General features: G+C 40.8%; 1 protein-coding gene across 1 annotated transcript in view; it reads left to right on the plus strand.

The window, feature by feature from the left end:
- The first annotated feature begins 708 nt into the window (after positions 1-708).
- Positions 709-20,544, plus strand: part of ACTR3 (actin related protein 3) — a 28,898-nt gene continuing 9,062 nt past the window's right edge. The window contains exons 1-4 of the mRNA XM_021548646.3: positions 709-874; positions 15,694-15,749; positions 19,301-19,425; positions 20,003-20,113. Coding sequence (XP_021404321.1) covers positions 831-874; positions 15,694-15,749; positions 19,301-19,425; positions 20,003-20,113 — 336 coding nt within the window. The 5' untranslated portion in view covers positions 709-830. The remainder of the gene's footprint in view (positions 875-15,693; positions 15,750-19,300; positions 19,426-20,002; positions 20,114-20,544) is intronic.

A 20,544-nucleotide genomic window follows, 5' to 3' on the forward strand; every position in this document is an offset into this window, starting at 1 on the left:
CAGTGCATTGTCTCCTGCCCTCTGTGGGACAAAGATGATGGGGCGAGTCTGTCATATCTCTCTTACAAGGAGGGTCTGCAAGAACTCGGCCTGTTTAGTCTGGAGAAGAGAAGAGATCTCATTATTCCATATAAATATCTCAAAGACAGGTGCCAAGAGGATGGTGCCAGACCCGTTTCAGTGGTGCCCAGTGACAGGATGAAGAGCACTGGCCAAAGTTTCACCTCAGCATGAGGAAGAATTTCTTTACATTGAAGGTGGCAGAGCCTTGCAACAGCCGCCCAGGGAGGGTGTAGAGCCTCCCACACTGGAGACATTCCGAGCCCATCTGGATGCACTCCCGTGTCCCTGCTCCAGGTGACCCTGCCTGGGCATGGGGGATGGACCGAACGATCTCCACAGGTCCCTTCCAGCTCCAACTGCTCTGTGGCTGCCCACGGAGCTGGCGGAGCCGCGTCCCTGGCGGTGTTTAAGGAAAGCCTGGATGTGGCACACGCTCTGTTTGACACGGTGCCGTTGGTCACTCTCGGACCCGGTGACCTCGGGGGTGTTTCCCAGCCCGACTGACCCCCGCGACAACCAGCGAGCGAGCGGCTCCCGCCGCCCTGAGGGCGCCCGGGCGCTCCGCCCGGCGGGCGCGGCCGCGCCACCGCACGTCACGGGGCGGGGCGGGGCGGCCATCTTGGGCTGGCCGGGCCGCGAGCGAGCGGGCGGGGGCGGAGGCAGCGCCCGCCCTGCGGAAGTCCCTCGGTGCCGCCGAGCGCAGCCCGCCGAGCCCCGCCGGAGCGCAGGGCTGCCCGCCGTCCCTAGCACCGCCGCTACCGACCAGCATGGCAGGGCGGCTCCCGGCCTGCGTGGTGGACTGCGGCACGGGGTGAGACACGGCCGCTGACAGCTCGGGGCCGCCCGGGGCGGGGCCGGGCGGGTTCCGCCGCCGATGCTGCTGCAGATGGCGGCGGGGGTCGTGCTGCCGGGCCGGGCAGCCGCGCCCGAGCCGCCGCGGGGCCGGTGCTGGGAGGGATGGAGCGGCCCGGGCCGGGCCGGCCGGGGGGAGCATCCAGCCGCTTTCCCTTCTCCGCCCTTCGCTCTCCGCCCTGCGGGAGCCTTGTCCCGGCGCGGCCCCCTCGCTGCTCTCGGGGCGCCGGGGCCGCCCCCATCGGTCCCGACCGGGTGCGGGACCTTGTGCGGCTGCCGGGCCGGGGGCGGCGGGCGGCTCCCGGGGCCGCCAGGAGCCCCTGGGATGCCCCGGCTCGGGGGAATCGCCGCTCTGCCCGGCGCCGTCTGGGGGAGTCGTGTGTATTCATTTTTTGTTTTAATGTGCGGATAATGTCATTTATTCTGTGTTACTTCTCTCTGTGGAAGAAAAAAAACCCCTCCCCTTCCATCGAGCAGGCGCAGAGGAACTTCCTTAGTTTTGTCAAAGCCTCTTCCTGCTTTCGGGCTTTTATACCTTATAAGGCAGTTTTCAGTGTCAAACCTGAACCAAATCCGCTTTGGAAACGCTTCTTTTCGTTCAGCAGCTGCCAGGCGGTGGAGGGAACGCGGTGCCAGCGATCCTTAGGAGCAGGAGCGGTGCGGGAGGAGGCCCCGGGGCTCCGGGCTGGCTTGTGCGCGGCTCCGGGGCCGGGCGGGCTCCGGGGCCGGGCGGGCTCCGCGGGGCCGCTCCAGCGGCGCGCTCGGAAGTGCGGACCGCGCTGTGACCCGCGGGCTGCGCCCTCGGAAAGAGGAAACGTCCCTGTCAGGCCGCAGTTTTTCATTGGAAGGGCAAGCACTGCTGTGTTTTCAAAGCTCTTTTCGCTACCACTGGTGGCATGCTGCTGCTTTAACTCGTTATTGACTTTTGTTTCACTTTTCATCCCTCTTGCTAAAAATAAAGAAAATTTTCATTGAGCGCTCTGTAGATGCAGATATTTATCATGCTTTCTTGAAAGGGTGTGTTCTTCTGCAACCCAGCTGCTTATTTCTGAAAGCATGTGCTCATCATCCCCTCAAGAGAATCTGTTTGGTGTAGGACGTTAATAAATTGGTCTTCAGGAAGAGCAGGTGTATGTATGTGTGTGTCTGATGCCTACACGTCTAACAGCTGTATGAAGAAGTCATTCCTATAGTGAAAGCAGAATTAAAGCCTTGAATTCTGTGGGATGGTTGAAAGTTAGCACAGTGGGAATGAGGGTATGTAACTGAGTGTAGTAGAAGTATATGTGAGTTTAACATGTGTATATGCGCTGTTTGTCTTTCAAAGCAAAAGATCCCTAACTACTCTTCCACATGCCACCAGAGGCTTTTTCCCATCCCACATGTTTGTGTATCACTGGTAGTCCCATTAAAGGCAATAATTATGTCTTTATAGGTTTGTAAAGTGCAGGTTGTGACCACTGGATTAGAAATTAGCTTAAAGCTTTCAGCAGTGCCGCACAGGAGCAGCGTGCAAGCACAGAGCTGTGTAAGATATAACTTTGTCTTGTTGATGTAAGAGGTGTACCAAGGGACATGAGTGTTAAAGTGAATGTGTGTGCAAGTACACCATTAATCAACTTCTCTTCAGATGGTGTACTCTGTAATGTTCTTGAATATTATATTAGCCAAGTCTTGCTCCTGTTTAATTTGTTTATTTCCCTACAAATCTTTAAAAATGCTCTGAGGTGCTGTCTTACTATGCGCCGTATTTTTTTTAATACAGTCCGGCCTATTTTAATCTCCAGGCTTTTCATTTCAGGTGCATTTCGTCATCCAAGGCTGTTCTTCCATAAAATTCTGCTTCAAGAAAGTGGGGCAAAGATTTGTAGCACTATAAAGATTGCAGAGTGTTGGGGTGGTTTGAATTCAATAATTTCAGTAGACAAAAATATAAAGTGGTGAATTTACAAAGGAAAAATAGTTGAGATTAATAAGAAACAGGTGGGTTATGATAGCATGATCATGCTCTTGGCTTTTATTTTTTATTTGGTGTAGCCCTCCCAGTCCATCTCACTTTTTGTGTGAGAACACAAACTCTGTCAGCCCTGTGGTCAGTGCAGATCAGCTGAGGTTTCAGTCTTCTGTCCTGTGTGCCAAAATGACAGAAAGCAGACAAATTAAATATAGCTCTCAAAAAGAGGAAAAGTGGTTTTGAAAATACAGCTGAAACAGGGTAAAAGGATGAGCCGTGCTTAGAACAGGCTTTAAATGTGCACTGGTTTTCCAATAAGTAGGCTTTTTTTAGAGGGAAGGGTTGATAGTTTGTATTCTCAGGAGAATTGACCTCAATCAGCAAAAGGGCAGGTGTAGAAGTGGTATTGAAGAGTGTCTTCCTGTGTCTTGTGCTTGTAGCCACAGTTCAGTTTATCTGAGTGTTAAGTTTGGGTGGTTCTTCTTTTAAATGTGTGTGTGCATTTTTGCGGGCTAAGACAGAGGGATGAGAAAGGCAGCAGAATTGTGCTTTTCAGCATCAGCCTGCACAGATTATACAAATGATAAGGACTCATTTCAAAGCATAAAGACAAAAAACACAGAGGAGATTGGGGAGATAACATGATGATTGTTGCTTGAGGTTTTAACAACTCTGTCAAACTTTTTAGGGGTCATCTAAGTACATGTCATACATCTGGAGCTGGGAAATGGGTTTAATCAGTGACGTGGCAATCAGATGCAGCTGAAATTCTTCCAGTGTTACGTTTGTACCCTGAAATTTGCATTCTGTGCTTAAGCAAACTTGATACCTAGAAAATAAGGTAATTGATATCTAGTAAGAGCAAGTAAATACTTGTGCTTTTAGAAGCTGCTTGTCTGAAGCACTGTCCTTGTAATTGTACAGTATTTGTACGTGATATGAAAAATCTGAAGAGCCTGGTTAGTTTAACATAACTGTTAAACCCAGTATTTTATTTCTATAACTGATAGTCTTGTCTAGTTTAGTTTTAAAAATATTGTTTTGTTAGGTAATCTGTAGAACAACACTGTGGACCTTATTACCAGGAAGTCTTTGTCCATGTTAGTAGTGGGCTTGACTTCACTTGGCTGCTGAGAGCCCTTCTCTCTCTCTTTCCACAAAAGATAGGCACCAGGTCCATGAACAATGAGCTATGAAGTAACATCTATGTGCTTTTCTATTTATATCCTTCAAAAAGTGGAAAATTTTTAATTTTCCTGAAGTCAGTAGTTATGCTGTGAATGAGACTTACTTCATACTTGGTGTATCTAAGAATTACATGCATTTTAAACACAAAAATTAAAAATAGAAAAATGAGATGGAGTTCTTCCCATAAAGTATGTGAGCAATGTACCAAAGAAAGGAAAAGGCTCTTAGTCATTTTTTAATCACAGTAGGCTGCAGTCTTTTGCTCTGTGCCTTTTGGGTACTTGAATTGTTCTTGCTGCCTCTTCTACAGGCGAGCACAGCACTGCCTGCAAGTCATGATTAAAAGCTCTTCCTACGCCACTTTGGAATTTAGTTTGATTAGGTTGACAAGTAGATTTTAACTGTGTCTTTCTGTGTGAATGCACTTTTTTCCTTCACTGTGACTTGTATAACACTGAATTAGCTCATTTGGGATGGCAGATAATTGCAAGTGTTCAAATTAATGGCTCTTCAGCTGAGCTGCAGTAAGTGGCTATGCAACTACTGCGCTTCCAAAATGAGAACTTAATTATAGCACAATTACAGAATATTATTTGTATTTTGTATACCTGAACTTTTTCTGCAGGTTTGTGTGCCATTTTTCAGGTGGATCCAGTTGATACTTGAGTGTCAGTGGTGACCAGCTTCTCCAATATACCAAGAGTCTTTTGTTGGGAGGGTCATGTCTGTTGGTAACCTTTCTCTTGAGTAAATTGGTTATATGATTGTGTGGAAAAAACCCAACCTGTTGTCATGGGTCTTGTTTTCTTCCTCCTCCTATGCCAAGCTAGGCCCCTTCTGTATTTCCTATGCATAGTTTGCAGAAGGTGATGCGTTTTTTAAATTTCTTTCTTGCATACTAGGGATGAATTAAAGGTTTTAAGGTTGACTGGAGAAAGAGTTCCTATTCTTGATGGGAATTCAGGGTTTCTTGGATACCTCCTGGCAGTCTGGGTTCCCTCTGAGCTGAGAGCCAGGAGGATTGAGGCTGCTCAGGATTTCCAGGGTTTCTTGATGGGGAGTTGCAAGCTGTTCTTTGGAATGAGTCACATACATCTCTGAGGGTTTCTTGGCTGTTTGGTCTCTCTAACCAGTGCTGTGAATGGAGAAAGAGTAAATTTGGGCACACAGAATCTCAGAGAAGCAGAAGCTGGCTGGAGTGAGCTTTGCTTTAGGGAAATTCTCTACAAACCCTACTGCTCTAGTTAATCTTCATGCAACACCTCTATGGCTCTTAAGGAGAGCAAAGTGTTTATGGGTTCAGTGTCTTCTGATGTGATAAGGTGTAACAGGATTATGTCATTCTGTTTCCTTCTGGGTTTTGACCTGAGAGTGTAAATTAGTACAAGATCCATGAAGAGCAATAATCTTCACTAGACAGCAAAATCTGTGAGGTGAGAAATGCAGTGCTATAAAGTCAAGGTAGGGGGAAGTAACAGGCTGTTTTATGAGCTCTTGAACTTTTTTAGTATCTTATATTGTGCCTTGAAATTATTTTTCTTTCCTAATGTTCCAGACATGGGTTATTTCTACAGGTTTTTCAAAGCCTAACTTCTGTCTAGTATAAAGATTTCAGTACCGTATTTTTGCAGTTTATACTTTAACTGGACATCTTGTCATGATCTTCTGTGGTCTCAAGTCTTCATGAAAAATTTCTTTTTTGGGCTGAATTTTCTCTGCGTTTTGTCATCCCAGAAGTAGTTTTTCAATATGGAAAGCATGGAAAAAATATTTCCTTGATGGCATTTGGAAAAAATCCTCTTCCAGGGTTTTAAGAGTATCTTTTGCTTGCCAGTGGCTGAAGTGTGGTTAGGGAGGGAGGGGAAAATGTCTCATCCTTCACGTGGAAAAAGGAATTGTACTAGGTTTAGAATTAATTTAATACATTTAAAAAACATTTTCAGGGAGACTTTGAAGGCTGATGATGACCTGTGGTGTTCTTTTGGATGATTCTAATACATTACAGTCCATGTTGCAACACTAAGTGCTCAGAGTATGCAATATAATTAGGAATAATAGGAGTTCAGGAAGGAGTACATATATTTCTATTGACTCATGCTTTTTTTTTTTTTTTTTGGGTAATTCTGTGATAGGAATAATTTTATATCTTGTTTTATTTAGTGCATTCCAGAAGCCATTCAAGATGCACAACACCTTCCAGTCCTTCTGTTTCTGCTTCTCTTTTCCTGTGTCTCACTTGTGCTTGATACAGAGGAAAGGGGCAGTGGCATTTCAGGGCAGAGGACAAACCCACTTAATCCTGAGCTGGATCTGTAAAGTTAAAGATTAATGAACCTCCTTGTATGAACTGCAGGGCTCCTGCTTGGGGCAGGGTGTGAGGTGTACCTGGGATGGGCAGGTTCCATTCATGTTCCTTGGTGTGTTTAGTACCTGGCTTGGACTTTCTGCCCAGCAAGTGTGCTGATTGCATGACTCCTAGAGACATTTATTTGTCTAAAATGATAGAAAATACAGTTTTTATGAGTTCAGGAATATCGAACCAGTTTAGAGTAGCAATCCATGTGTTGTATTGGTTCATAGGCACATGTAAGAAACTTTGCAGTAGGTCTGTTAGTTCATGCAATTGGAAAATTTCAACACAGTCTCAACATTTAGTTTCATCATTGAAGACTTTCTTTGGGACATGCTGAAAGGTTATAACAATTTCAAATGAACTTTTAAAAAAAACTTTAAATGAATGCTAGTGCAAAATTACAAGACTTTAGGGGAGACAAGGCTAATTTCAAAGGCATACTTGGGTTTGTCCCCAAGGAAATTCCAAGGTTTTTTTTGCTCTATATAAGAAAAGGAATCTCTATTGCTTTAATCTTTAGTTTTTTGATTTGGTCACTGAACTAAAATAAATTTAGGTGTACCAGTCTTAACAGAAATCATCCCTGGCCAGATGCTTCAGAATACCAATTGGATTGCAAACTTGTCAGTGCCCTTAGCAGGATTACTTTAACCATCAAAATGAAGCATCAATCCTTTCCAAGGGCTACTAGTGATGTATTGCTGGGATTTTGTTTATTTAGTTACATCTAAAATTGAAACAAATAATCATGTTATCCACTGATTTAATGTAGGGTATAATATGATTCATATTTTTTTATTTTTACTCTGATCGTGGGATTGCATTTTTAAGACTAGACGGAAGAACTCTAGATAAATGTACGGTTTTAATTTTTCTGGGATTTCCTTTTTCTCTTTATTATTCTCTTGTGGTCAGTGCAAATGTTTGCAGCTGTGCACAGGATGTATTTTGGCATGCTCAGGCTGTAGAGTGCAAGATGCAGACAGGAGGTTGATAGTTTATTTTGATAAATAAATGCTATCAATGGATGAATCTGGATTGTAATTCTTATCACCATATTTCTTATCTAGGTTTTCAGTATTAGTATTTTTTTTTGTCATGACTTGCCTTAGATATCGAACATCGTTTATCATCTGCAGGAGCTTTCACAATACAACTGCTTGCATTTTTACTGTCAGACTTCAGAATCTCTATGATCCTGTTAAATGAGACCTGCTTTTTATATTAAACAAGATTTACTGGTATGTTTTTGTCCACAGCTGAGTTTTGTTCTACGAGCCAACTGTTTCTGATCAAAACAATCTTTTATTAGAAGTGTGGTGTAACATGATAAATATGTAATTGGTGCTGTAGTGCAAGCCTGCTCTTGATGGAAAACATTTGGTTACCTGCTGAAAGGCTGAAGTGGTCATGGGAGTGCTGAGACAATCCCTTGGTGCTTGCTGGGTGCTCCTGCCTCCATCCCTGCTCTCCCAGGCCATTCAGGCTCATCCTCCCCCTGCTCAGGTTGATGGGATTGGGGCCACAGCTCTTGGATCAAAGCTGGAGCTCTCAAGTGCTGAACCTGTGCAAATAGCAAGCAAGCACAAAAGCTCAACTTCTTTCTTTTGTTTCCTTTTTTTTTTTAATGTTGGACAGCTTTACAGTTTTAGCTCCTTATTACATTTGCTTGAAGAAACTTGCAAGTCAAGTCAGGCTTTTTCTGCATCGTAAGATTTAGATTTCACCTGTTTAATTTCATCAAGTGTAGGATTTTGTTTACTTGCAAGTTATTTATGTGTTCATTCAATTTATCCTTCCTTGCTTTATCTGTTGAAAAATATGTACAATTCATTTATTTTCTTGGTTTCTTCCCTTCCTGACAAATGTCTGTGCAGTCATAGAATACTCTGAGTTGGAAAAGACCCACAAGGGTAATTGGGTCCAACTCCTGATGTTCAGCTTATTTTGGGTAAATGATGTAGAAAGTTGCCAAATAAATCTCCCCCTCATACTAAATAACTTACACTGTTAAGCAATTATTCATGTAAGACTGCCAAACTTTTGGGCATTCTTTCCTCAGTATTTGGAAATACTGCATGGAGTAGGCAGGCTGTGAAAAGTGCTCAGAAAGCCTGGAAAAATGAAATACAGATTTATTAAAAAGCCTATCAGTATAGGTGAGTGCTGTGTGGGTGTGGTGTAACACAGAGGCACTGTTAAGACACTTGTTAAAATGAATTAGTCTGGAAGTCTCAAAGGAAGTAGTGAGTAGAGAGGGAGCATTTTGCCTTTGCCAACACAAACTACTCTACTCTCATTATACAAAGATAATATCCAAAGCCATTTGTTCTTCTTATTTTGAGGAAAATGCTGTCAGAGAAAAGCTTTAACTTTTGTGTTAAAGTATGTGCCAGCATTAAATATTAGAAATGGGTTTACAAATACAAATTGAATTGACAAAGACTACAAGTTTATGTAGTAGTATCATCTGGATGCCAGAGTTGGGATTTTGTTAGTTGAAAACACTTAAGTATGGGCTGGTTTCAAGTCCACTTTTTGTGGCTCAATTATAAGCCAGTTTTTTTTGACATAAATGTATCTTATCTTCCTCTTTACTTTGAGGAGAACTTTTCCAGAGTCAGCTTACCAATATTGTTTGGTTTTGGTTGGTTGATTTTCAGAGATTTGGTGGTAGTAAACAGAAAGCAAAATTGAAAGTTGTTGCTCTTCTACTCGATCCAAATGTTAGTAAAGTTAGAAGCAGCACAATGCTGTAGCTTCCTCTGTTCTCCAGACTGATATTCAAAATGTCACCTGGAGACCTGTATTACAGTGCATGTGTGATTTATTCTGAGTGCTGTGCAGCACAGGCTGCTTTTGTCCCCATGTGCCTCTTGGTCATTCTGGTCTGGCTCTGTGCAGCTGTGTCTGTGGTTTTCACTCCCCATTTTAGCTGGATTTTACTAGCAAGGACTACAGTTGTCTGTGCTGTGAGCTGTAGAGGTAGCTGCTGATAAAAAGTAGCACTGGAAAATTTCTATACAAAAATAGAGATGCCTTTAAAGATAAATCAGCCTTTTTTGAAGGTGGTTTTTATCTATTTAGGAAATAAACCTTTGCTAGAAGCACTTTTCTTTCAAGCTGCTTTTAAGCTAATTTAGTAAATTGCTCAGCAATCTTCTTATGGTTTGTTTTACTGTGATAGTTTCAGTATGTGGCACAGAAGTATTTGTTGCCAAGGTGAAGGCTCTTGCTTGAGGGGGCTGATATTTTAGGGGGGAAATACTGTAAAATAATAGTTTCAAACACACAGTAGTACAGTTAATTCCAAGGTCAAGCTTGTAAACTGTGAGATTTGTAACACCTCTGCTACCTAGAGGTATCTACAATTTAAGGTTCTCTTTGCCTGAGTGCTTCTAATCTTGTAGGTTTTTTCCATTTATAGGGCAAATTCTTTGTTATCCACTATTGATTACTTAAAACACTTGTTGATCAAAAATGTTTTGAAATTTGACAGAAGCAGGTGCTCTTTAAAAATGCAAACTAGTAATGTGTGAAAGGTAAACTATATTAGCTAAAGATGTAAAATACAAAAAACCTGGCTAATTCCAAAATCTTGCTGTCTTAAGTTTTATCAAGGACATTGCAAAAGAGATAGTAAACTAATTTATTAATACAAGTCCCATTTTCCTAATGTAATCAGTCCTTCAGGGACTTCTGCTACTGCTTAACCAGTTTGCACTTGATGCTAGAGCTGGGACCTTTTTAATGGGGCAAGACATCTTTCCTCTCTCACTGGGATTTTCTTATTTCTCTTTACATGATTTGAAAAGTAAATACTTCCTTGGCGTTTCAGTCCCATCTGGATGGGAGAACAATCCTGGTACAAGAAGGATGATAGAAGAAAAGCAACAAATAAACACATAAGGGCTTGTTCAGGCTTTTCAGTCACAAGAGGCTCATATATGAAGGCTAGGAATTCATTGATGTTTGAGAAATGTTCAATTTCTTTTTAAAGCAGCTGTTATCAGAAGACATCAGGCAGTAAAAACATGTTATCTGTCTTTTAATTCCTGTCTATGTAGAATTTATCCAGTTAAAGCAAGAAAGGATAAAGACTTTTTGATAAAATCTTTGATGGACAGACCCTATGCAAGAAGGAGCTGGTATTGAAGAGCAGAATCCCTTTCCATTCTGTTTAAAAACTTGCAGTTTTTGCCATGAGATTTATTTCATGCCCTTTTGAATATATTACCACAGGCATGGTCTCCTTAGAATCTCCACAGTCTGAGCTTTTCTGTACTGTACTTAATTACAATTTTTTAAGTTAAGGTAATTAAGCCAGCAATGAATGTGTGTTGAATGATGAGTGTTGCAATCATGTTGCTTTCTGTCTTTGGCCATTGTTTCCTGGAGTCCTTTTTCCACTTGGTTTCAGTAAAGAAATGTAAAATATTCCTGCTCTGGAGAATTCATAAACACATGAGAAGAGGCTCTTGAGGGAAATGGGAGATTGGCTCCAGACCCATTTGCATGGAAGGGGATATGGAGCAGGGATCTCCTGCTGCCTGAGCCAGTAAAAGGCAGTATCAGCTTACATTTAAGAATAAATGCATTTAACTGTGTAAAGCCTAATGTAGCCACTGGATGTTAGACTTGCTTGGAGCATCATCACTTGGATGTGTTCTGCGTAGTAGTTGAGGTGTGTTTAGGTAGGGAAACCTTGCTGGGCTTGATGCATGGGCTGTGATACACACCAACACAGAATTTTAGAAGTTACACACGTGTGCTGTCCAGGCTATGGTGCCTGGGAAGCCCATTGTATCTGTAGGGTGAGATGCAGGCATAGGATGTGTTGTATTTGGAGTGAGAACTTGCACAGAAGAACTGTGGCTCAGATGGTGAGCAGTAATTCAGAACCATCATGAAGAGAGCAGTTTGAACAACAAGAAAAGAAAAAAATAACCCTCTGAACAAAATGCACTTGTTTTTCTAGTGATGCACCTTGAAGGTAAACCAGAGCACATTTTGATTTCCTTCAGTTTTTGGTTTTTTACTCCCACTTGCTTTACTTTTCTGACAGAAATTTTTTTTTTGTTTGTTTTTCAAGTTGCTTTATATCTTTCCAGTGGGACCAGCATGGCAGGTACATCTTACTTCTGTTTGTGTGTGCATTAAATATATGACGTTTCTTTTAGCCCAAGTCATTAGGAGCAGCTGAGGAATAGGCTGCAACCCAGATTTGCTCTAAGAGTTGGAGATCAGGTGATGCTTGTCCTCATGTGCTCTTGTCTGCTTGTGCTCGGTTAACTCCTGTCTTTGTGTGGAGCTGTCAGAGAAATGGCACTCACAATTTTTGTTGGACCCCCCCAGCTCTGTGGTACTTCAGGAGCAGCTTGACAACTGCACTGCCCACAAAGCAGTTGTCCCCCTATTCCTCACTTTGCTGGAATTGCAGTTGTGCTTGAACTAGGGTGTGTAACTCGGGAGAACAGCACATGTTGTGGGTAGGAAAGCAGTGGAGCAAAGGCACTTGGTCATAGTGTGTGGTTTGTAGATGGAGGTTCTGGTAATGACATCCTTGTTACAAGTTCTTACCCTCAGCACTGTTTCCTTTTGGCTTTAAAATTGTCTGTGTGACTAATGCACAAGTAACCTCCCAGTGGCATTGCTTTTGTGTCATAGCCTCAGAAACATCTATTCTAGGTGAGAGAGCACATGTAAGAAATCCCATTAGTGCTGCTGAGAACATTGTGGGAAGCCCTTTGGCTGTCCTTCCAGAGAGCTTCTGGGAGAGAGTGCAGAGCTGCTGTGCAGTTTCAGGATGTGAGTTTGAGGGTCATGATCACATGCTGAAGATATTTCTCCACTGTTACTAGAGTTAACTCGGAGGGAACCTTCATTAGTTGCTCTCCCAAACCTGGTTGTGCTATGAATGTCCATTACAAAAATGTAATGTTTTATTTGTCACATATCTTTGTTGACTAGAAAGTGGTACTGCCTTAAGTCACTGGGGAGTATCAGCACTATATATATATATATATATATGCTGAGAGAGAGAGTGTGTGGGGGTGTATATGGTTCTTCATATACAGACATGCACATGTATGGAGAATGTGCACTGCTTTTAGATACTCTGTAGCTGATTTTCTGAACTAAAGGCCATGGTTATCCAACAGATTTTTTCCTGATTGTTTCTTAGAGGTTTTTTTTTTTTTTTTTTTTTTTTTGAAATATGAGTTAATAGGCCTGCAGAAACATTTCAGGGGGCTGAACACAGAAATAGAGGGAAACACCCAAACAATCAAGGCTTTCACCTTTGGGATTTTGTAAATCAGTTCTGTGTTACAGATTTTGATAGAAATCAGCTTATACCATTACACTCCAGCGTGCAGTGCCTTGTGCTCTTACTGCTGAATGCCCCAAATTTCATGTGGGAAGCTGAGTGTATGTCTCATTAATGGGGTGTGCCTGCCTGTCTCCATGCAAGTCCCTTCTGCCATTCTTTAGTTCTGGGTAACAAGACCAGGGCTGATTTATGGAAAATCCAGTGTAGGTACTGCCTTATGTTACCTCTACTATCAGGATTCTTTTTCTGTAGCAGCAGTAATTTCTGCCCTGGAGAAACTGGGGTGTGCCTTGTTCCCCTGTGAATCATTGATTAGTCAGACACACGTTGTTATGTAAGAATTCCTTATGGAAACTGTATACTTGTGGAATCTGGATTGCCTATAGTATCCTTCTTTCCATGTGATTTAAATATTTACTTCAAGTGACAGTGATAGATCAGATCAGTCTGAATAAAGCCTTGTATCTGCAAAAGTTAATTTGTAAAGAATCCCATGGTGACTAGATTGTGCATTTATTATTTAATTTTTTTATCGACTTTCATTCAGTTTTACCTTAGCTTTTTAGCTTCACCTATCACACTTTTAGACTCCATTTCAAGTCAAGAGTACCTCTATAGGCATTTAGTTATGAAAATCAGATTTAATGTTTATAATGTTCTGTGCCATGGTCCCTGGCTGTGCTGTGAGCCTGAGGCTCCCAGAAGAGCAGGGGTCCATCCCTGGCCCATGTGCCAGCAATGCTGGAGTTCCAGGGGTGAAAGGAAGTCTTGTACATGAGAGATGTGAAGTGTTGTGTAGGACACTGTACTGGAGACTTGCTGGTACAAGGCTCTAATGTTCAGAGATGTCATGCAGGTTCTTTTCCCCTTTTCTTGGAAGCCTAAAAATGCAGTACGTTTTTTTTTTTCCTTAAGTCAGTACACTTCTTGCTGAGTAGGCCGTAGTATTTTTATGTATGCTGATTTTATGTCTGAATACGCTCTTTTTATGTAAAATGCATCTTTCATGAGCTTATTTTTCTTTCAGTCTTGCTGGCTGTGTGTGTGCTGGGCAGACTCCCACACACAAACAACTAAGCTGCAACAGTTCAGCTTTTGCTTTCTTTGAAATACTGAGTTTAATAATCACACGGTTTTAACTTTTTTAACTGTTAAAAAACACTTTTAATCTAGTTGTAGGTTTATGTAGCATTCAGACTCCAAAGTTCTTGTGTAGATTTAGCTTTAAAATCTGCATTCCACAGTTTTGGTTTGCAGGGGAAGGTAGAGGGAGTGAATCAGTATTTGCTGGTTTACTTAGTAATTGTGGCACTAAAAGCCTCTTAAAACACTGTAAATGTAGTGAGCAGTTGTACTCTGCATGATTAGGTTAAAGAAGCACCAGTTTGTGGAATTCTTGGTATTTCTTTTGGGACGTTGATCTTAAAGAAGAATATCAAACTTCAATGAGCAAAATCCAAATTGCGTGTCCTGAGGTGAGGCACATACGGTGCCTAATGTCTTCATAAGGTGTGAAGTTCTTTCTGATATTTAGTTTCTTTTTCATTACTTGTCATCTTCTGCCTGCGGCGTTTTCTTTAAGAAACATTCCTGATGATTGGTGCGAAATCAAGTTTCTCTGCGTGGTTACTCACGACTGTTACACAAGATCGGGTTTCCAGCTTTGAAAATACATCTCCTGCAAAGCACCTGTGGTGTTAGACGAGGTCCTGTGCTAACCACTTTGTCATTCGGAGAGAAACCCACCTTGCCTCTGAGCATCTGCTCTCTTGGCCGGCTCTGGTGGGTGCAATTAGCGTCAGGGATGGAAATGGTGCGGGTGTCACTGCTCGCTGCTCTGAGAGGCGTGGCAGCGGCGCTCCTCCCAGCCTGGGCAGCCCGGCCTCCTCCTGCCTGGGCTACTGCCATGAATTTATGCTTTGGGAGAGCTCCTGCTGCCTTACACCTCCTAAGATCTTCCAGCTTTACAGCAGAGTGCTGAAAGCTCGAGAGGTGCTACTACAGCCTTCATGCCTTTGCTGGTGGTGCTAATTCAGTGCAGCTGCACTAAAATAAAACAAGAACTTTGTCACGTCTGTGTTTGTTAAAAACATGTGGGTAAGCTCTAACTCTTGAGCTAGAGCTGTGCATTTTGGTCTGCATGGTTTAGAATTTGCCTCTGCTGCTTTAGTGACAACATTTCTAGCAGCTGGTTTTGGTATCCTGAGTTTTGATGTTATTGTTCATGAACAGTTTGCTAATTTCTTCAGTTTTCTTGCATCGTGATAGTGAAGATAATGTGTACATCCATAGCGCATTCTGGAGACTGGGTAATGAAGATAATGTATATATCCATAGCATTTTCTGGAGACTGAATGAAGGCATGTAGTTAATGGCATGTAGTTAATTTTCCCTTGCTTTCTTTACTCTTATTGGACACATTTTGACAGTGTTTCCCATTTGTGAAATGGAATGGCTTTTGCTAGGATTTGGCATAATCAGCTGCTTGTGACATGAGGATGATCAGCCCTGCCTCATGCCCAGCTGGCAGTCCTTGGGCAGGGCAGCTTTCCCTCCTATAGTGGAATTACAAAACCACTTTTATCACTAGCATTAGCTGTATGAAAATATTTCTATAGAGATGCTAGCTGCTGAGCAGGGAGGAACAAAAATTCTACTCCTGAACATTGATAGATTGAATTACATATTTTGTGTTCCTTAGTAAAATGTTATGAAGTAGAAGTTAGCAGTAATGCTTGCTTGCATTACTGTGCAATCTGTGGCTGGGGTCATTGTTTTTTACTTTAAAAGAGAGAAGTTCTTACTTTGCCTTAGTTGTTTTTGTTTATTTTTATAGAAAATTCAGTGTGGTGTCCTTCTGATATGGGAAGAGGGGTCTGCTCATTAAGAAATGAGTTACCTTGGTTATTTATGGTGTTAAATATTGCAACCAAATCTTTTTTGCCTCAACAGGTATACAAAGCTCGGATATGCGGGTAATACTGAACCCCAGTTCATTATCCCTTCATGTAAGTATTTGTTACTTGTGTATGCTAAAGTCACTCTTGGACTGTCTGTAACATGGCAATAAAAAACCCCAACATTAAAAGAGGATGACTTGACCCCTGAGTGATGACACAGAGTAATAATGTGGCTTTTTTGTTTTGCTATGGATACTCAGTTTAGAAAGATACATTCTTTATAAAAGGATACTAATAAATAGTTGAAGCTAATTTTTTGGACATTGAAATAATGTAAAAATCCAGTAGCATGGCTATATTTACCTTTTAGTAGTTTTTTTCTGTTTAATGATTTATCTTGTAAAACGTTGAGTTGATTATAACTGGAAAAAAATTAGTATTGTATTATTTAATATCTCTAGGATTTAAAACGTTCTGCTTGCCTGGAAGTTGTCAGTATTACAGCTATGTTAATTTACTGTATTTTGCAAATGTAACAAGAAACCATGTCAGTTTTCCCCCCACGTAGAATAGCTTATTTATTTGCTCCCTGGCTCCTGAGCTGTTTCTTCCACTTGAAGAGATAGAGTTCTACTCCAGAGAGTGGAACTCACTCAGCTTCCCTTGGAAATGCTTCACCTTTTGACCTCCTACACCACTTGGCAGTTCCTCATTGTTCCTCTGTGCCAAAGTAATCACGGATTACATCCTGGTGAAAAAGAATAATTAGCACACCCAGTTTTCCTTGCAAATACAACAGGAAGAGAGCTGGAACTAATACTACTTCAGCACAGTCACTGTGAAATAAACTTGGAAGTTCAGGCTCTGTGTTGATTTTTCAAGGAAATGTGCTTCAAAAAGTAATTATCATGGAAAGATAAGGTTAATTGACTTATGTGAGAACAGGAGGATGCATTCAGAGAATCCATTCTGTATCTTCTATTTTGGCTTCTAATAGGTATTTCTTAGATTGTTTGGTTTTTTAAAGTAACTTTATTAAGTTGATTTCAGTGTCATAAAACACAGTTTTGCTTTTCACACAAAAGCTACTTTAAGATTAGATATTAATGTTTCTAAACATTTAAAAATGCTTACAGTGCTCTTTAAACTTTGTAGCACTTGTTAAAATATAAATGGGAAAGTGGTTATTTAATTTCAGAAACATAGTGTTTACATACTTTTTCTGCATCTTTAGATTTGGTTATTTAATTTGAAGATCACTTTCTTGTTCCAAAAAAGAAGAAATCTGATATTTTAAACACTGGGAATGAAATGACCTGTCAGATCATTAAGCAGAGAAATTTATCCAACAGGGATGCTATTAAAGTAGAAGAAAAGGAAGGGAAATGAGATTTTTTGACAGCCTTTTGATGCAGTGTGGTGTATGGAAAAAAGGATGCTCAGTCTAGATGCTTCTACAGCTGAAATGACCCTTGACTGCAATTCTCTCAATAAAAAAGGCATTTTTCTCATTTGTGCTGCAGTCCAAACTAGATAATTACAGTAACGGCATGAGTTTGTGTTAATCCTCTGCCTGGAATGAAATAAAATAGCAGTGGGTTAATCCACAATAGAGGAAACAAAAATAGAGTACAGCAGTACTTAGTTTCAAAGTAAAATGTTACAAAAAAGCACTTTGGTGTCTGTAATTTTCTTTATGTTATTCCCTGTGGAAAAATGGTTTGATTTCTCCTTGCACTTCCAGCAGTGGCATTTTATCAGTTTGATTCTCTAAAATAGTTTGCTGTTAAACAGGTCTGAGCAGCATTCCTTGTGCCTTGTTCATGTGTAGCTTATCTTATTCACTCCTGCTCTTAACAAATTTTTATCTCCTTATGAGATGTTCTTGATTTTGGTCTGAATATGCTTCTGTAGAGATGATAAATGCTTACATGAAAAGTGAAGTAAATGAGAATATATTAGGCTAATTTTTTTATGTGCCTTGGGTTCACTACTTTCTTCCCTAGCTGCTTTTTAGATCTTAGATCATTAATTTTGTTTGATTTTTACTCACTTAAGCAGGTTTTTCCTACTGTTTGTTAAAATGGGAGTCACCTTCTTTCCATTATCCAGTAGTTCCCTTGATTTTTCATTATTTCAGTTTATCTGTGATAGCTGATGGCTTTTTCTTCTAAAAGAAAAAACTGGCTTGAGTAGTGTCAGCACAAAAATTGATTCAATAGAAGGATGTTATTTTCTTTTTCCTCCCCTAAAAGCTCTTAATTCTTGTGCCAAGCAAACCAAAGGCAACTGTTCCAAGTATTGCTGGGGTGCTGCCCATCCTCAGGCACAGCAGCTGAGGTTTCAGCAAGATTTCTTTTCTTGTTTGTATTTTCAGGATATGATTCTTGCTTCAGGTTGTTTGCTCCTAGTTTCTGCCTTTCAAATGCAGGGCTGAACAAGCTGGCCTTGAGGGCAGCAAAATATTTGAGACCTCCCATCTTGTTTTAGGCTTGTAACAGGGTGCAACCTGTTGGGTTTGAAAGTTAGTATAATCCTGTGGCAAGTGGTGGATTTTATTTGGAAGTTCTTGAGGATAAGACACATCTGGACAGAATAATTTCCCCAGATGTGTGAGCACTGTTACAATGACCTGAAAATATTTGTCAAGGTTCCTCTCTTCACTTGCAGCAAGCACCTGCCTTGCAACATTTCCTTCCCTGTGATTTTAGCTTCTGCTTCCCATCTACGCCCCTTCTGTTTGGCTTCCCCCAGCCTTCTGCTTCCTCTCTGCTCCCCTGTAAGCAGCTACAGAAGTTGCAGTATGATTCAGTTTTCTTCCTGAAGAGCTCAAAATAATGACTTCTGTTCCATCCTGTCCTGTCTTTCACAACACTCAGCTTGGTTCCTCTGGCTCTGCCTGGGTTGCTGAGTGTGGGAAGGGAGGAGGATGAAGATGAGGAGGATCTGTGAGCTCAGGGTGCTTTACCCTTTAGCTGCTGATTTCCAGGTCCTGTAGCTGTGCTGCCCTGGCTGCTGGGCTTGAGACTGCAGCTGTTTTCATAACTTCTTTTAATCTTAGTTGTGAGCAAACATAACTTCTTGCTGAAGGTGAGAACTAGAAAAATACCTCTGCCATTGAAAGAGCTTTTGGAGCACAGCCTTAGGATAGCTGAGGCTGATTTAATGTTGCTTGGATATGTGAATTTCCTCATCTGTGTAAAGGATTCTCTTTAAAGGCAATTACTAAGATTTGAAAAAATACAGCAGGTATTGCTGGTGATGCAGTCCTGATGACTGGGGAGTGATTGTTTTTAAAAGAACAACAACACTAATAATAATACTTATCATTGTTATTTTTGGAGTGTTCAGAAAATTAGCATGTTTGTTGAAAAAAATGAGATCTGTAGAGATAGCCTATTTTAGTGTTCTTGAGTATATTTTATCTTTCTGATTGTATGTTGGTGTCTAACAATTAAATTTGTATTTAAGTCTGTTACTGTGTTACTTTTTAGTCCTTACCCATGACTGGAAGTCAAATTATCTGTGTTCTATACAGCTTTCCTTTACAATTGAAACAAAGGATGACTGTGATCAGTGTGTCTGTTTTTCCAGTGTAGGTTTTCTTTTTCTGGTGAAGGATGTATGACCTGCAATAATATTTGTGTTCTCTGTTGAAGGTATTGCTATCAAAGAGTCTGCAAAAGTGGTGGATCAAGCACAAAGGAGGGTTTTGAAAGGTGTGGACGATTTAGACTTCTTCATTGGGGATGAAGCAATAGAAAAACCAACTTATGCAACCAAGGTATTAAGAATTTTAAAAATAATTTTTCAATACTGTTTAGCAAGCATCACGTGTACAGTAAATATAACCTTAAGAATGCTTTTTGGATAACTTAAATCTTATTTATTTACTCTGTTTAAATAGGAAATGAGCTTTGATATTAGTTTTGTTCACCTTGGGGAGCCTGTGGGAATTTGCAAAACACTGTGAATATATGTGTTACATATATATATATTTCTTCATAAGTCAAAGGAGGCTGAGAGGGTGTTAACTGCCACATTCTCTTGTTCCTTGGCAACTTCTATCAGCAGCATTAGAGTGGGACACTGGGCTGAGGGAGCTTTTGGTTTATCCCTGTGCCACCATTCTGCTGTTCTGAGAAAAATGCAATGTGTTGTCTCTGCTACTCAGGATTGGAATCAGAATTTTCAATAGGTGTCACATAGGAATAGGGGAAACCTAAATCGAGGTTTCTTACCTGTGTAGGTCATATACTTTTAATACAGTTGAAAATATATATTTTTTTGTTTGGTTTTGGGGTTTTTTGGTTTTTCTGTCTTTTTGTTTCCAATTATAATTTGATATTTTTCTCCAACAGTGGCCTATCCGCCATGGTATAGTTGAAGACTGGGACTTGATGGAGAGGTTTATGGAGCAAGTAATCTTTAAGTATTTAAGGGCAGAACCTGAGGACCATTATTTTCTTTTGGTAGGTAAATATATGCCCTGCTTAAGAAGTTCTGTATGATGAATACCAATGTGTTGATTTATGTAAGTTCTTAAATATAAATATTTGTATTTTGAAAGCAGAAGTAAATAAATTACCTAGAGCTTTCTTAACCTGCCTTAAGCCATCCAGGTTCTTTAATTTTCTAAAAATGTCAGTGTGTATGAACAGCAAAGATTTTTCTGTTCTCATTTCCCTCCAAATTATCTGATTCATCACTTTCTTACTTTCTTTCTCCATTGAGTTCAATAATCTCAAGTTTATGTGTTTGAGATAAAAGCAATACTTGTATTTTGACTTTACATAATTGCAATTATTTTGTTTTTACAGTACTGTCATCTGGGTGAAGTATCTAGAGAGTAAATTTCTGTCTTTTATTTTCTGTGAAACTGGAAGGGTTGATTGTCATATTT

Source organism: Lonchura striata, chromosome 7 (genome assembly GCF_050655825.1).
Source record: "Lonchura striata isolate lonStrDom1 chromosome 7, ASM5065582v1, whole genome shotgun sequence".
NCBI lineage: Eukaryota > Metazoa > Chordata > Aves > Passeriformes > Estrildidae > Lonchura > Lonchura striata.